The sequence below is a fragment of the Dromiciops gliroides genome, chromosome 1, assembly GCF_019393635.1.
Source record: "Dromiciops gliroides isolate mDroGli1 chromosome 1, mDroGli1.pri, whole genome shotgun sequence".
Taxonomy (NCBI): Eukaryota; Metazoa; Chordata; class Mammalia; order Microbiotheria; family Microbiotheriidae; genus Dromiciops; species Dromiciops gliroides.
Genome location: NC_057861.1, coordinates 687,131,001 through 687,149,119, shown reverse-complemented (window position 1 = coordinate 687,149,119; position 18,119 = coordinate 687,131,001). Strand labels below are relative to the sequence as shown.

Below are 18,119 nucleotides of genomic sequence, written 5' to 3'. Positions count from 1 at the left end.
GAAGAGGCCTATGTGAGAGTTAAGAATATAAAATAGGGGCAGCTAGGTGGCATAGTGGATAGAGCACTGGCCCTGGAGTCAGGAGTACCTGAGTTCAAATCCGGCCTCAGACACTTAACACTTACTAGCTGTGTGACCCTGGGCAAGTCACTTAACCCCAATTGCCTCACTTAAAAAAAAAAAGAATATAAAATAGAGGGGGGGGTCAGCTAGGTGGCACAGTAGGACCTGAGTTCAAATCTGGTCTCAAGACACTTGACACTTACTAGCTGTGTGACCCTGGGCAAAGTCACTTAACCCTATATAAATAAAATAGGCCACAGAAACAGATTGCATATGGTGGTGGGGGGGAGAGTTTTCTATAGAGGTTTCAAGCCTAGGTGACTGGAAGGATGGTGGTACCCTTGACAATAATAGGGGAGTCCAGAAGAGGGGGTAGTTTGAGAGGAAAGATGATTTAAGTTGTGGAAATATTGATTTTAATATGTCTATGGGACATTCCATTCAAGATGCAACAATAGGAGGGTGGCTGAAGATGTGAGATTGGAGATCAGCAGAGAGGTTAGAGCTGGATAAGTAGATTTATTTTGCAAAGGAAGAATGAACAAGATTTAGTAACTCTAGCTTTCCAAACCCGGATAGCTGAAAGAATATTGAACAGAAATAAAGAAGTGGGAGGGGATGGATTTTCAGGAAAATAGGAGATCTATTTTGGACATAATGAATTCAAGATATTAATGGGACAGTTAGAGGGAGATATCCAGTAGGCAATAGGCACTATGGGAGGTGATTTCTAGACAGAAATTAGCAGGCATCTGTTCCAGGCATCCCATCTTTTCTGACATCCCCACTCTTTCAATCTCTCCCCTGTCTACCGGTTCATTTCCTACTGCTTACAGACATGCCCATGCCTTTCTCAGGTACCAATGCCTACTGGATTTACAAATACTTGACAAGTGAAGAATAAAACAAACAAAAACAAGCTAGTTCCTGCCATTTATTGTACTGTTTTTCTGTGTGATGTTTATTTGATATAAAGACATTTAGAGGGAGAAAGAAGAGTATGGGCTTCATGGGAGAAATGGTAGGAAAACAAATGAGACAGAAGGTGCCTTAGAATACAATCACAGGGGGGTGGCTAGGTGGTGCAGTGGATAAAGTGCCGGCCCTGGATTCAGGAGTACCTGAGTTCAAATCCAGCCTCAGACACTTGACTCGTATTAGCTGTGTGACCATGGGCAAGTCACTTAACCCTCATTGTCCCGCCAAAAAAAAAAAAAAGAATACAATCAGAAGCAGTACTCTTAATTTTAAATAGGGAGGTCAAGGTAAACTTGTAAAAAATGGAAAGGCTTTGGATGTGGGAGTTGGAGCAGTTGGAGGACCTGGTTTTGAGGCACAGCTTGGCAATTTAGTGGCTGTAGAACCATGAGCAAGCTCCTTTACTTTTCTGATTTCAGTTTCTTCATCTGTTAAATGAAGGGATCAGAATCAATCACCTCTAAGGTCTCATCCAGCTCTAAATCTTATGACTCTAAACCCTCCCTGCACCCCCATGTGAGCAGTCCTTTGCTGGGAGGTTTCTTTGATTTGGCATAGCTGGAAAACATCCCTTCTGCTACCATCTCTTAGAATCCTTAACTTTATTCAAGGCTCATTTCCAATTTGCCATCAATAATCCCATAGGAAGCTTTTCTGGAGCTCCCAGTTGTAATTGTTTCTCATGTATATATGGTTTCACTAAAATTATTTTCTTTCCATCTACTTTCTGCATTCTGTATATGCCTAGTTATGATTATGTTGTCTTCCCCATTAGAGTGTAACTTCTTGGGGGCAGCTAGGTGATGCAGTGCATGGAGCACTAGCCCTGGATTCAGGGGGATCTGAGTTCAAATCCCACCTCTGACACTTGACACTTATTAGCTGTGTGACCCTAGGCAAGTCACTTAACCCTCATTGCTCTGGAAAAAAAAATGTAAGCTGTTTAAGTAGAGTCTGTTTTATTGAGTTTCCTTTGTATCTCCATCACTTATCGTGGTTTAGGAACATAGTAAACACCTAATAAATACCTGTTGAGTGCTTGATAGATTGATATATGTAGTTCCCTACATACATGGACTGATGTTCACACTTAGCCCACATAGGGTCAGCTAGGTGGCACAGCTTGGAGTCAAGAAGAGCTTAGTTCAAATCCTGCCTCAGCTACTTATCTGTGTGACTCTGGGCAAGTCACTTAACCTTTCTCAGCCTTAGTTGCTTCATCTGTAAAACGGGGATAGTAAAAAGAGCACTGACCTCATTAGGGTCGTTATAATGATCAAATAATTTAACATAATCTTAAATGCTATATAAAGAGTAGATATCCATATATAACATAATAATATATGATATGACATAATATAATATGAACAATAAAATTTAACAATATATAACCAGCTATTATATAATGAAAAGCTAATGTTAGTGTTTAGCATAGCACCTGGCACATAGTAGATGCTTAAATGTTTATTGATTATTACCTACTGTGCCTCAATGATGGCCCTGGAATCAGAATTTGGGTTCAAATACGACTTCACACACTAGCTGTGTGACCCTGGGCAAATCACTTAAACCTTTTAGGCCTCGGTTTCTTATCTGTAAAATGAGCTAGAGAAGGAAATGACAAGCTGCTCCAGTATCTCTGCTAAGAAAACCCCCAAAAGGGCTTCCAAAGAATCAGACACGACAGAAATAACTAAACAACAACATTTTTCATCCAGGTACTTATCTGTTGTATTGTATTCCCCCCAGGAGAACTTCAACTGCTTAAGCAAGGTACTATTTTTTTTTTTTCATTTTGTGGGTGTTGTTCCTTTAAAAAAAAAGTTTTTGGAATGAAAGCTCAACCTGTGATTTCATTGGTCTGGGGAAATCCCCAAATGATGAAATTCCTTCTACCAGTGAAGGTCATCAGCTTACTGCAATTTTTAGTCTTAGAGGGTTGCCTAGAATAATAGCTCTCAAACTTTTTGGTCTCCCGACTCCTTTACACTCGTGAAAATTATTGAGGGAACCCCTTCCCCCAAGAACTTTTGTTTATGCAGCATCTCTCCTTTGATATTTACCCTATTAAAAATTAAAACATCTTAGTATTATTTTGACCTTGTGAACATATGCGCCTTGGACAGGATGGGATTTGACATGTAAATATGGGTAAAGGAAGCTGCCCCCTTGAGACACCCCCTGCCCTCATAGGAACTGATGAGATTTCCCAGAGAGACCCTATGTCCCAGAACATAGGTTCTGGAATCAGTTACAAGGAACTTCAGAGGTCGCCTGGTCCGGGTCCTAATCTTACATCTTCTCCCTTCCTGTCCCACATCTTTCCTAGCTAGGTTCTCAAAAGGCTCCCCTCACAATCCAATTCCCACTTTTGGGAGAAAACGTGCCCCCTCTCCTCCCACTACTAGTCCCGCCCCTCCACTGACCCCTTCCCTCCTATCACCTGCGTCCCCCTCCCTCCCTCTCTCGCCCCGCCCCTGCGCTCTGTACATTCCAGTGGCGCAGTCGCAGACAAGCGGTGTTCATTTCGAGCTCCATGGTAACCACGTTCTCGGCCTAGTGCCAGAAGGAGGCGCCGTTGGGATGGAGGGCGCAGCCCGGGTCCTGCTGAGGCGGGCCCGGGAAAGCCGCCGTTGTCATGGCCGCCGCTCCCAGTACTTTCCGCCTTTTTCCCTCCTCCTCTTGTTCTTGTACCTCCAGGCGTCTCTTTCAAGTAAGACGCCCCACGCACCGTCCCTTTGGCTCCACGGGGGAGAGAGGCACCAGAGGAGAAGGAGAGAGGGTGTGGGGGAAGGGAGGAGCGGGCAGACCCGGCCGGGATAAACGTAGAAAAGAAAGGGAGAGGAATTGGAAGCATCGGGCACTCCCAGGGAAACGCCCCGGAGCCTTCCTGGATCCTGAGGACCAGCTTTGTCCGATAATCATCTGGTTACCTTGAGGGGTGGAGCAGCCCAGTGGAATGTGCGCTCCGGCTGGAGTGTCGCTGCATTGGGGTTAGAATCCTTCTCCCTCCCTCAGTCTGACTCACTTTCCTCCTTTGCAAAAAGAGACTAGGCTGACCTAGGTGACCTCGCAAGTTCCTTCCCCATCAAGTTGGGATCATGTGTTTAATGGTTGAAGTTAACAAGCGTCTGCCCTCAGTAAACCAAAGTTTTTAGGTTTAACTTTATTTTGTTTTATTTTATTTTTTGGCTGTTGATCCATCTACAATTCAGTTCTTCAGTGAGATTTTTAAACGTTGCCCATACCTGCCTATATAGACTTTTTGGTTGAGTAAAGTTTCATTGTAGTTCACCGTTATTTGTCACCTGGCTGCCATAAAAATATTAATGATACTAGAGCGCCATCTATAGGTTTAAAGTATACACAGCAGGAATTTTGCGGATTTTAAAATGTTGAATTTTAAAAATTTTTATGTTTTGATGGTTATTCTAAACTCTTAAGCTTATGTCTTCATATTAGTTTGAAATCGTCCCTCTTGTTTCTCTCTAGGATGGAGAATACCTTAGGTAATTTAGAAATATTGCATATTTCAATAAATTATTTAAAGCTGATTAGCAAATCATAGAAAGAGGTTTACATTTAAATGAACACTTTGCCTTTTAACTCAAAAGGTCGCTTTTATGTGTCCGGTATTTAGACTTTTTATGAAAAACACTATAAAAGCATATTACTAACATAGTTGCGAGGAATTTATTTAAAATGTAGAAACATTGGGGAGGGTGAGAAAAATAATGATCTGGTGGAAGTGTAGACTCAGAGTAGTCAGGTAGGAAAAATAAATTAATATAATGGATGATCCCATATCTGTCATGAATTAGAAGTAAACAAATCCAGTAGTGGCTCTTCCAGTGCTGTTAGTGCCAGAATCTTTGATCTTTCTTGACAACATAGAGAGAGTAGTGTTATAGATTATTTCTTCATCACCATGTCAGCATATACATAAATGGATTCGTTTTGACTTCTCCATTTTGTCAATAGCACTACCATTAACCAAGAAACCCATATTCAAAACCTCTGTTGTTTTTAATCATCCAATCAGTTACTTAGTCTTGTTGCTTCTGATTATCTCTTGAATCTGCCAGTTCTCACCACTGCTTCCTAAATGCAGTCTTTGTACTTGCTTGGAGTACCCTGCATCACAGCATCCTAATTGTTATCCCCTCTGCTGTCAGTTCTTCTCATTATTTTATGATCTTTTTATTTTCCTTAGAGCTTAGTACAGCGTATTTGCATATCTGTTAAATGTGTTTCATATATTATATGGTCCTAGGTGTTAGGGGAAATAAAGAGTTAAAATATGGTTACAGTCCTCAAGGTCTTTCAAATCTTTTAAAGTAAATCCTTAGGACGATTATTAAAGTGATTTTGCCAGTGCTGAGGAGTAGTTTTTGTTAGACTTGGCCTCTGCCTTTACATTCTCTGTAGGCTAGATAGATAAACGAAACTAAATAAAATGCAAAAAAACAATAAATAGGCAATACAGACTTTGGAATAAAAGGTATGTTTCATTACATGTTGAATTTGTGTTTAAATTGATCACTTGGGTGTTAGGATGTTGCAAAAAAAATGAGAAGGGATGTGATCAAATCTCTATGTTTTGGGGTGTCATTTAATGTAGTCTTTTTATATACCAAGATGACCTTGCATCTATAAGGTATGTAATTTCAGTTATTTTTCTAATAGTAAAATAGATTTTTTCAACTCAATAAACATTTGATAAGTGCCCACACTGTACAAAGTCATGTACCAGGTGATGGGGAGTACAAAGACAAAAGCATTAATCCCTTTCCTTATGGGGACTTTAATTCTGTGTGTGTGAGGGGAGGGAGGGGATATTGTCACTGTTGGGATGTGACAGGGTGAAAGGAAAGAGAAGACAAATGGAACTAGGAATATGTGAGAAGAAAGGGAACACTACTGCTGGGAGGAAAATTATGGAGGAAGGTTGTCCTGGAACTGAGCCTTGAAGGAAGAAGATAAGGTCTCTAAATAGTAGAGATCCCCACATTTGGAATTTTCAAATCTAGGGCAGTGAGAGCTGTCATGTCTCCAGTTTGATTGTAAGGTTTGAAAGGTAAATTGGACTCTAGTTGTGGAAGACCTTGAGTGGCAATATGAGGAATTTGTATTTTATACCAAAGGAGCTAAGTAATTATTAAAGGATTTCAAGCAAGAGAGTGACATAGTCAAGACTTTGCCTTAGTAAGATGATTTTCACAGCTATATGGAGGTAAGATGGGGGAGGAGAGAGACCTGAACTGAGGGATGTGAAATGAGAGGTCATTCCAATCCATGTATATCTGCTGTATGTAGGGATGCAGCGTACCTCAGAAGATACATGGTCCAAACTTCTCATTTTAAAGTTGATGAAACTGAGGAGGTTCTGATTTGTTCAAAGTCTCACATAAATTAAGTATCATAAGAGGGATTTGAAGGTAGGCCCTTGCATTCCAGAGCTAATGCTGTTTACACCATCCCTCAACTAGGATCATGTCATTGGAAGTGAAAAGAAGGGGACGAATGTAAGAAATGTTTTGGAGGTAGGATTGATATATTTGGTATTCATTGGATGTTGGGTGTGAGGGAAGATTGTGAAACTCAGAGACTGGAAGGAAAATTATGCTCTCACGCAGGTTTTTTGGAGAAAATGATGACTTTAAGTTTTGGACATGTTGAGTTCATTGGCTTATTTTGGTTAAGAACTAGAATAATTAGGGAGGAGTTAAGAAATGGCTTAGATCCAAGGACAAAAAAATCTGATAATGGATAATCTATGATGATCATTCTGATCTCTTAAAAATCTTTGTGAAAATATGACTATGTTTTATAGATTAGTGACTGGTTTTCCTGAAAATGGTACTATTTAAACAGGCGAATAAAAAAGAGAGAATTAAAAATAATTACAGCTATTACCAAGAGATTAAAAACTAGTAGGACCTAGGCACAAACTCATGGATGAACAGCATCTTCATTAAGCTAACTTTTGCTCAGAAAAAGGTAAGGCCATGTAGTTAACATAGGGGCTATGTTAGTGACTCTATGATAATGGGTTTGGCATTGGAGGACCTTGCTGTGATTCCCAGTTTTGCTGTTTTCTATCTATGTGATCTTGGACAAGTCACTTAATCTCTCTGGGCTTCAGTTTCCTTATTTGTAAAATGAGGCATTGGACTAGATAAAGTCTCTCCTAGCTCTAAGTTTATGGTAATGTTAATTGAAGAGGACATTTAAAACATGATCAAATGCCATTTAAGAGATGGCAAGGAGAAAGGTATCATTTGGAGTCATACAGATGGGAAGAAAATAGAATATGTTGTAATAAATGTAATGTCTTGTGTTCAAATGTAGTACATGGACTAAAACATTCCTCATAGATTTTAATTAGAGTTCTATAGATAGAGTAGGGTACTTAGATATATTTCCTTCAACTTATTGTGTGACTTTAAAATGTTGGAGAGGCAGCTTGTGGAGCAACAAGTGGGACATCCAGGTGGGACATACCTAGCTGGGATTGTTCAGGAAGATTAGTACTGTACATTTTTATTTGGGATTTATCTATGCTGAGATGAAAATTAAATATATGATCTCAAGTATTAGATCATTGAGTGTACAAGGTAGAAAAATACTTAGGAGAGAGCCTAGGGAAATGATCCAGAGAAGACACTGAGGAAGAGGTGGTCAGAAAAGTAGAAGAATCAAAGCAGAGAAGTATCACAGAAGGCAAGGAAGGAGAGAATATCTATAAAAAGGCAGTAACTAGTGCTGAAGCCTGCAGCATGGTCAAAGAGGATAAGGACTGGGGAAAAGCCATGAGATAGTGCAATCACTAGTAACTTGAGAGAAGATTTTCAGTAGAGCAGTAGGTCTACATGGAAGATTGCAGGAGACTGAATAGTGAGAGGGTATTGAAGAAGTGGAGGCAGTGATTGTAGATTTTCTAGGAGTGAACAGTAGAAGGGATGAGAGATACAGTTCTACAGTTTGAAGTGATGGCAAGGCCAATGGGAGACTTAATTTACATAGGGAAGACAAGAGAATGTAGCCAGCCAAGAAGGAGCAAGTAGATGGAAAATGGAGAGAAAAGGAATGATTAATAGGACAGTGTTTCAAAGAAAATGGAAGGGCTTTTAGCCATGGGCAAGGTGAAAGGTCCCCATATCTGCTCATATTAGAGCAAAGGAGAAGTTGAAGATATAGAGAGGTTTTGAAGTGTGGATTACAGGAGTTGACTCTTGTTATAGGACTGAATTTTAATTTGGTTCAGTAGGAAAAGAGGACATCTACTGAGGAAAGGAGAATTAGAATATCAGTAGACTTGAGAAGGTTTGGAATAATGATAGACTTATTTAGAGATGAATGAGGGATTGCTAGACATCAGTGTGGGCCATGTTAATGATAACATTTGAGTGGATCCAATTGCCATTCAGCAGCATCTCACAGTTTGGGAGTAGAATTTGTGAAGATAAAAGATGGAAATAGCTGAGCGTGGGGGCTTTGCAAGATGTGAACAATGGGATGATGACAAGGGGGCAGGGATTCCAAGGGGTGAGACAGTGTTTTGCTGGGCTAGACATAGATTCATAGCTTCAGTCTCGACCATATGTTAAGTGTGACCAGAAAAAGAAAGGATAAAATGAGTGGAGGAGATCAGCAAAAATGAAGCTGAGGACGAGGTATAAGAATAGTAGATTGTGATCAGAGAGAGGAATTTCAGAATTCAAGATCTTGGAGTGATGGTGAGATGTAGACTGACCATACCCTTCCTAGTTCTTAAATCTATGATCCTATCAGTCAGTTATTGATTCCTTGAGATAGGAGCATCTATATAGGGTTAAATTGATAAGATGGGTGAATTTCAAAGCAGTAAACTTTACTGAGGGGATCTGGAAATTGGCCAAGGTGTGTTTGTGTGTGGTGGTGGGAGGGAGATGGAGGAGAATGAGAGAACAAGGAGGAAGCACTGGAAAGGGGAGCAAGGGATAAATCATCTTTAAAGAAATCTGTGTTTCTGTGAATATCTGGAGGTGGGAGGAATATAAAAGGAAGTGATGAAGGGGAGCATGTTAACTATGTTTGAATTCTTGAGGATGTATTAAAAGATGAGAGTGGAGGGAAAAAGTTACTGGGAAGGGATTGAGCCAAATTGGATTAGTTGAAAGTGTAGGAAAAAGTTGGCAGGGGAATGAGGTCTTGACTTGGCAGATGACCACTGAATCAGAGGGTTTGGAGAGTGAAAGGTAGGAATTTGCTAGTAATAGAAGAGGAGAAGGATAGAACAGTCTGTAGACTAATTTGGCCCTAATTAATTAGAAATTTGGGGCAGCTGGGTGGTGCTGTGGCTAGAGTGCTGGGTTTGGAGTAAGGAAGACTCATATTCTTGAATTCACTTCCTGCCTCAGAAAGCAGCTGTGTGTCCCTGGATGAGTAACTTAACTTTGTTTGCCTCAGTTTCCTCATCTGTAAAATAAGCTCAAGAAGGAAATGGCAAACCACACTAGTATCTTTGCTAAGAAAACCCCAAAGGGGGTCACAAAGAGTCAGACACCACTGAAAACAACTGAACAATTAGGTATCGGGTCGGCTTCTCTGGCAAAATGGTTTCTTTTAGGTGGAGACTGTCACTAAGTTTACTTGGTGAAGAAGGACTGAGGAATCATTTTGATTTATCCATGGACATACATAAGCATCCCTCTTATCCAAGGGCATACATTTGTATCCCATGACACTTATCATCCCATGGCAAGTACTATGCTGGGCACACAAGTGGCAATTTATTAAATTTAAATAAAATAAAATATTCAGTAACAAATAATGTAGTGATCTGAATTGAAAAGACCATTTAATATCATTATATGTGCCCAGCACAGTCATTTGCATATAGTAGCTGCTTCAATAAATGATTATTGAAGGTCTGAACATTTGGTCATTTTTCTTACCAAAAATACTGCTAATTTCAGTGGTAATAGGTTTTCAATTCACTTAGCAATTTGCCAATTGATGCTAATAATTCAATGTAGACAACTTATGTTTTCTACTGTATCCTAAAGCACTGTTAATTTCTTTCAATTTTTTTTTATAGTTGCATATCTTTATCCTGAATGGTACTTAAGACAGATCACTGGGGATACAGAAACGGTGAAATTAGTAGGATCAACAAACTTTCCAGGTATTCATAAATTAAATAATAAGTAATTAGTGCTTCTGAGAAAGTAATATGCAAATCTTTAATTAAAGTCCATTTTAGCCCTAGAAATTAGAAGGTAGTGATATGCCTTTTCATTTCCCCAGGATGATTTTTATTATATGACTGTGTCCATCCAAGTTCAACCTTGCTTACTACACCTACTTAAGGTTTTGTGAGGAAATGATATATACAGCATCTGAGCAATTAACCATTTATTATAGTTAATTTGAACATTTAAGAGTATATAAAAATTATACAACTTTATTACAGTAGTGTTGAAGGTATACATTTCACCTCTTGATATATTTTTAAAAATTAGGTATCTACATATCAAATTTTGAATTAATCCAAATTGATAATTTTATTTTGAGATCCATAATATTTAATTTTAATGAGATTAGGAAAACCAGTGGGGAAAAACTTGTTAATCTATTTATCTTTGCTATTTTTGTTTATTAAAGTTGGCTTCTTTTGAGACAGTGAATGTTTGAATTCGACTTTTGGTCCTTTTGTGGTCCTTCAAACTTTATTTTGTGTGATATGACAGGTTAATGTTAATTACCTGAGAGGGCTGCTATTTTTGTTGTAAAATTTTAGTACCTCTTTTCCCTTTCTGCCATCTCATGCCTCAATATCAGTACTCCACTATTTGCCTTTGTTCTTGATTCGTAATCCTCATTTCAATTTCTGGGTTTTCCAAAGTAGATTCCCATCGTTCAGGACTTCACATTGCTTCAGTTACCAAAAGAAGGCATTTGTAACAGTCCATTCTGTATTCATTTGCATTCTAGTAATACTTTTATATATTTTGCTTCTAAATTTGCAATTTATAACATTATAGAATGTGAATTTATTTTGTTAAGCTTGCAGCTCTTCTTGGTGATATAACCCATTTCTTTTAGTTATAATATGGAAATAGTTGTTAAATACTGTGTTCCCTCTGCTGTTTATTGCATTTTGTACAGTGAGGACTTAAGTTATATGAAAACAAGTAACAAGTATATTGCAGAAGTAGGTCTGTTATCCTAGGTGTCAAACTCAGGGGTAGCAAAATTTCAGCTGGAAACAGGTTAAAATGAAATTAGAGGGGCAGCTAGGTGGCGCAGTGGATAGAGCACCGGTCCTGGAGTCAGGAGTACCTGAGTTCAAATCCGGCCTCAGACACTTAATACTTACTAGCTGTAGGGGCAGCTAGGTGGCGCAGTGGATAGAGCACCGGCCCTGGAGTCAGGAGTACCTGAGTTCAAATCCGGCCTCAGACACTTAACACTTACTAGCTGTGTGACCCTGGGCAAGTCACTTAACCCCAAATGCCTCACTAAAAAAAAAAAAAAAATGAAATTAGGAATTGTTTAAGAAAGCAAATTAAATTATAATATATCATAGATTATGTTAATTTGTGGTTTTCTAATATGGACAGGTGGTATGTGAAGAATGTTAAGATCATGCCATATGAGGATCAGTTAAAGGAACTGTACATGTTTAATCTGTAGAAGGTTTTTGTTTGTCTGTTTATTTGTTTGTATAATGGGATAGGGCAGAGATGTTTGTAAGTATTTTAATGGCTGTAATTTTGAAGCTAGTGGATAGCATGAATAATGGTGGAGAAAGTGCTGGACCTGGATTCAGACTTTTCACTCTGAGTTAAAATCTTGCCTCAGACAGACAGTATGACTCACTTAAACTTGTTTGCCCTTGTTTCCTCATGTGTAAAATGAGATGGAGAAGGAAATGGCAAACTACTCCGGCATCTTGCTAAAAACAAAAACCAAAAAATCAAAAAAACACCCCAAATGAGGTCATGAAAACTCCAACACAACTGAACAACAGCAACAATTTTGAAGAAAATTAGATTTAATCTCAAAGGATGGAACTAGGAACAATAGGCAGAAGTTTTAGAGTTGCAGAATTGGGCTCAATATAAAGAAACACTTTTCAGTAAATAGTGCTGTCCCATAGTGGAATGACAATAGGAAGTAGCTGGTTTCTTTTTTCTTGAGGTTTTTAAACAAAGTATGATTGATTCCTTGTTGGGTGTTTTGTAAAGTATGTTCTCATACAGGTAAGGGTTGGACTAGATGGAGTCAGAAGAAGTCCCTTCTCCTTTTGGGTTGCTCTGAAGAAACTGTAGATATCATGTGGTACAACCTACTCATTGTTACAGATGATAAAACTAAAGCTTAAGAGGGCTGGTGTGACTTGCCACAAGTTACATAGCTTGGAATCTCTCTATTTTTCTGGTTCCTTTTGAAGCTTTGTTTTAAGCTCCACTAAAATATGTGTGTACAAGATATTCATTTATGTGTGAATTCATTTCTTTATTTGGTTAAATTGAATGTAAAACATAAATATGGAGCACAAGATATGTTATGAATAGAAGCATGCATTATGTATAATTGTTTGGGGGCAGGAGATTTCTGATTTTAGACTGCTGCCCTGAGTTTTTTTCTGATACTGACCCATCTTTCTCTAGTTGTCTGGTCTTGACACTTTACTCTTGAGGCCAGAGGTTCATAGGGATAGTCATCTGTGACATCTCTGTGTTTCTGCTGATGTGTTGTATGTGGGTTTGCATGTATTATGTATGCATGCAAGGCCACTTCATCCATAGGATAGTAAGCATCTAAATGAAAAGCTGCTGGCAGCCTATCGTGACTTTTTTTCTTGGAGAGTCAAGGATATTATTGTGATTCTTAACAATAAGATGTATTCCCAACACATGAAATCTGCAATTAGAATGAAGACATACTGTTTTTAAAATGTTGATCCATTGGATTAAATGGTAAAAAAATCATTGTGAAATGCTTAAAAGGGGTCGATATTTGTTCCAAAGAGGAAAGTAATAGACATGAAACTTTTTGAGAAGGCACACCAAAGATGAGTTTAATCAGATCATGTTATATGAGGAGGCAGTGTGGTATGAGGAAAAAGGGACTTGCTTGGGAAGTAGAAGTTAGCGAGTCAGTCAAAGCCTTTTTCTTTCCCTCAAGGAATTCACATTATAACATATAAATATTATGTACATATAAAATATATGTCTGCTATTTATTACCCTACTTTTATATGACTTTGGGTAAAACATTTAAATTTCCATCTGTAAAATGAGATTAGGCAAAGGATCTCTAATATTCCTCCTATTCAAAATTATAACATGGAGGGAGGAAGATTATATCTCTCTTGTTCTAAGACAGTGCTACCTGTTTAACTTTAGGTTTCTCTGAACCTTGGTTTCCCCATCTGTAATATGAAAAGATTGACTGACAGGATAATATGATCTCTAAGGGCCCACCTGGCTCTCAATCAATGATCCTGTGTTCCTATAAATAGGGAAATCAACTATGATCCTTAAAAATGACAAGATGATTTCTAAATTCTCTTCAGCTCATAAAGAATCCAATTATGTGAATTATAAATAATTCTTCTGAAAATCAAGTAAGCAAATTGCCTTCGTATAACTTTGTAGATGTCTTTGTCATCCCCTGAGGACTTGTATTTACTCTTCAGTATTAAGAATCTCCTCAATTTATAAAATAGCTTTACAAAAGGAACAATAGAGAGGACAAAGTTCAGACAGGGATAGCTTAATCTGTTATTGTAATGTCTAATTAAATAAATTCTCTTTTAGGAAGAATATAAATTATGGTAGGTAAGTAAAAGTATTTCTGAATGATAAAGACAAGTTTATTAGAGACATTTAAGAAAATTAATGGAAAAAAGAAGAAAAAAAAACCATGTAAACTCATTTCAGTTACTTTTCTAGAATTATAAGCCAAAGATAAAAAAAAAAATTTCTTGTTCTACAGTTAAGGGAAATTATTGTAGAATTAGAGTAACTGTAAGAGATCACAACAAAATCTTTACATCTTTGTTTTTATGGGAGAAATTTTATAATGCTAATATAGTGTGGAAAATTCATTATTGTAGAAATATAATTGACAATTTTGAATATTATGTTTCAGTCAAAATTTATGTCATGTTGCATCACAACAGTCCTCATATACTATGTGTAACCAAAAGGCTGCGCAATGTAGAGTTGATAGACCCAGTATTCCACTGGCATGCACCAATCGATAATGTCGTTGCAGGTAAGATTTTGTAGTTTTTATTATAATTATGGAGAGGCATACTTAATATACTAAGTAGGAAAGATTATGGGATGTGCCTCACAAGTGAATTACCCCTTTGCTTAATGTTTTCATTTAATTTTTTTCACATTAATTATATATCAATACTTTGGAGTTATTTTGATTAAGCAGCTCTCCTTTGTTTCACATGTCAACCTTTTCTCTCATATCTTCAGTCTTTCTCTGCTGACCCCTTCCCTTCTGCTTAGCAAAATCAGGTCTTCTGTCTCCAAAAGTCCTTCCTTTGATCTTACTACTCTTTCAAATTAACATCCTTTCTCTTTTCCTTCACTATCAAACTTCTAGAAGGAATAATTTATACTTGCTCCTCAACTTAATCACCTACTCATTCCTCAGTTCCTTGCAATCTAATCTTAATTCTATCCTTATGATTTTGTTGAAGTTTCTTTCTCCAGGATTGCTGATAACCTCTTTATTGCCAAAGCTTATGATTTTTTTTCAGTCCTTCTCCTACTTGATCTCCACTATTTAATACTACTGGATCACCTGTTCCTTGATACTCTCCCTTCTTTTTGTGGAAGGTAAAAAGGTGAAAAAATACTGGTCCTTGGATTTCTTCTGTTAAAGAAATAAAACTTCCACACAGCCCGATTAAAGATAAAAGCAAGATTTTTATTCAGCACAAGGGGTTGTGTCTGGGAGGAAAGTCTAGAACTTTAACCTCCTCTAACTAGAAGAAGGACAGTGCTTTTATAGAGGGTAGATGGGGTGACCACCTGAAAATGGCAAGTTCCTTTTTGAGGTGGGGTGGGGAAAGATTGGATGCTTGTTATATTCCTGAGAGTGGAGGGGGATTTTTTTTGAAACAATGGTCCAGGGTCTTATAGGTGGTACAGTGGATAAAGTACCAGCCTTAGATTCAAGAGGACTTGAGTCCAAATCCAGCCTCAGACACTTTATACTTACTAGCTGTGTGACAGCACAAGTCACTTAACCCTCATTGCCCTGCAAAAAAAAAAAATTGAAAGAAAGAAAAGAAAAGAAAAGATAAAAGAAGAAAGGATGGTTTTGACCTTTGGGGTTGTCTCTGTCTCCTGTAGTAGACATGCCTAATTAATGTTCTTGTTATAGAATTTTATCTCCCCTTACCTCTTCAGTATGTCTGTCCTGATAATCTACTTGGTAAATCTAAACTTGAATAGTCCTTTGATTCCTCGATATGTCTCTTCTGTTAAATGGTTTTGCCTCTCACAAGAGAAACCCCTTCTGATTGGTTCTAAGCTCATGTCTTTTTGACTTCTAAATTAATCCATTCTCTTTTACTAGAACATCCTCTTCATAGACATTAAATATGGGTGACTGCTGAGGATCTGTTTCTTATATTCTCCTCAGTCTTGATTTTTCATCTTCCTCTTCTTGAAGTTAGACACTTTTTTTTTAAACTCACATGATTTAGCATGGTCCCTGCTACATAGTAAGCACTTAATAGATACATATTCTATTCTTCTGATTATTCAGTGACTTCACTTATCACCAGAATGATGATGCATCTATATCTATTCTTTTGACCTTTGCTGAACATACTAGTTCTTTAATTCATAATATCTATTGGGTATTGTGATGTTTAAAATCTAAATGTGTGGTCATCATAAATTAGAAGCTCTAGCACCAGTCTTTGGGCATTAAGCATTTATTAAAGCATACCAGGTATTAGTAAAAAGAGAACATGTGGAATTCAGAAAGTTAAGAAAAGGCCTATCTAGCCTAAATTTCCAGCCTGGTCTGGTTCTTCCTCAAGTCCTCCACCACAAACTTTCTTCAGCCATGAACTCCTAGAGCAAACTGCATGTGGAAGCTTTTTATAGGTCCAGAGGAGAGGCGGTCCTTACAGACTGCTTTAAGCTGATTGGTTAGTGTCATCCAAATCCATTGGTTCACTGGACTTGAGGATGGACTTGTATTGATGTCATAGTCCATAGCCTATGAGAACACTTTCTCTTGCGAGTTAGCCAGGTATGGCTTTAATTGAATTAACTTTAAGTAGGTTAATCAGAAAAGTTAATCACTCTCAGCCAGTCTCACTTAATTCAATCTGTTCTAAATGAATCTCAGGTAGGGCCTTTGGGTATCTGCCAGATCCCATTATTTTCTCACAGTATCTTCACCTGAATGTCCTTCAGCCATCTAACAGTCAGTTTATTCAGAACCAAACTGTTCATGTTTCCTCCACAACTTGCCATTCTTCTTAGCTTCTCTATTTTGTTGATGTTGCTGTTACCTTCCCTTACTCAAAACCTGTATATGAAACCTTCTTTTATTTGTTAAGTACAATAGATTCTACCACCTCTGCATGTCTTAAATTTTCCCTTCTGATTCTCACTTCAATTACTGTAGTCAAGGTCGTTATCATCCTTCAACTGGGCTCTTTTGTAATAGCCTTCTAATTGTTCTTCCTTTTTTCATTCTCATCCCTCTTGAATATTTCATTTGCTTCTGTCCTACTGATTTTCCTAATGTATACAACACTCTGATTACATTATTCTTCTACATAGAAACTTTTGGTGTTTCCTGATCACAGATTTAGCTCCTTTTTTGTGTCTCTACAATTCTGGTTCCAATTTGTTTCTGGCTTTATCTCATATTCCTTCTCATCAGTCTACAGTACAGCCAAATAGCCCTTTCAGTTCTGCCCTTTCTTCTCCTCACACAATACCCAAAGCCTTGAAAAGACTTCTCTTCTTCCTTTTAAATACTTCATCTCCTTCAAGATTCAACTCATATACCACCTCCGTCATGAAGATTTTCAAAATTAGTCTCAGTTGAAAACAATTACTATTTTCTCATATTTCTTGTAGTAGTTTATCAGAACCTTTTATTTTCAAAGAACATATTCTGCCTTCTTTTTGGTTTGTTATTGATGTCATATTCCCTTCTCCCTCCCCCTCTCCCTTTCCCACCATTCATTGATAAATTTCTTGAGGCAATGATTTATGTCTTATTTCATCTTTGTTTGAGAAGCACCTATCAGAGTACATTGTTTATGATAAAAACTGTCCAAATGTTTCTTGAATTGAGTGGAAACAATACATTTATTGGCTGCTTACACACATAAAGAATGGATTTGAGCCAAGCTTAGATGATAGGGTATATTTTACCAATTTAAACAAATAAATATAAAAGTATAATTTGCAAAAAGAGTGTTTCTGTGGTCATTCATATGTTTCACAAATGTATTTTCCATATTCTTTCTCATTCTCAATTGTAATTCTTAAAATTTATTTTGCTTTTGCTTCTCATTTGGTAAGGAATGCATTTTTTTACCATTTAATTTCAAGAAATCCAAATTAACGTAGCTGTTTTTATGTTCAGGCTTGCCACAAATGCAGATTGATGCATTGTGCTCCTAATGACCTGTTGGAAGAAGCATCCAATCATCATCTCATTGCCTCTGGAAAGAGGGTTTTTTTTTTTTTAAATAATTGCTCTATTCACCATTTTTTTCTTACCCTCTTGGTATTGTGAGATTGCACCTAAGGATAAACATTTCTACTTACCTGTAAGTTTATCTTATTATCTTTAATGAAGGAAAAGAAGAGGGAAAAACAGTATATGTAAATGTGTTAAAATCAGAGCAAACATTTGTATTGAGAAATAAAAAAGTCTAGCTTACATTTTTTGATAAAAACAGAAATTTATAATCCTGTACACTAGAATCGGCATTCTTTTTTTACTTTAAAATGTCACAAGAATGTGCTATGCCAGATCAGACCATTGTTAGTTATATCCATTCTTTCAAAAAGTGTTGA

General features: G+C 37.4%; 1 protein-coding gene across 1 annotated transcript in view; it reads left to right on the top strand.

Annotated features, from left to right (window-relative positions):
* Positions 1–3,624: 3,624 nt before the first annotated feature.
* Positions 3,625–18,119, top strand: part of LOC122736209 (zona pellucida binding protein) — a 101,080-nt gene continuing 86,585 nt past the window's right edge. Inside the window, exons 1-3 of the mRNA XM_043978313.1 lie at positions 3,625–3,754; positions 10,124–10,210; positions 14,188–14,313. Coding sequence (XP_043834248.1) covers positions 3,625–3,754; positions 10,124–10,210; positions 14,188–14,313 — 343 coding nt within the window. The remainder of the gene's footprint in view (positions 3,755–10,123; positions 10,211–14,187; positions 14,314–18,119) is intronic.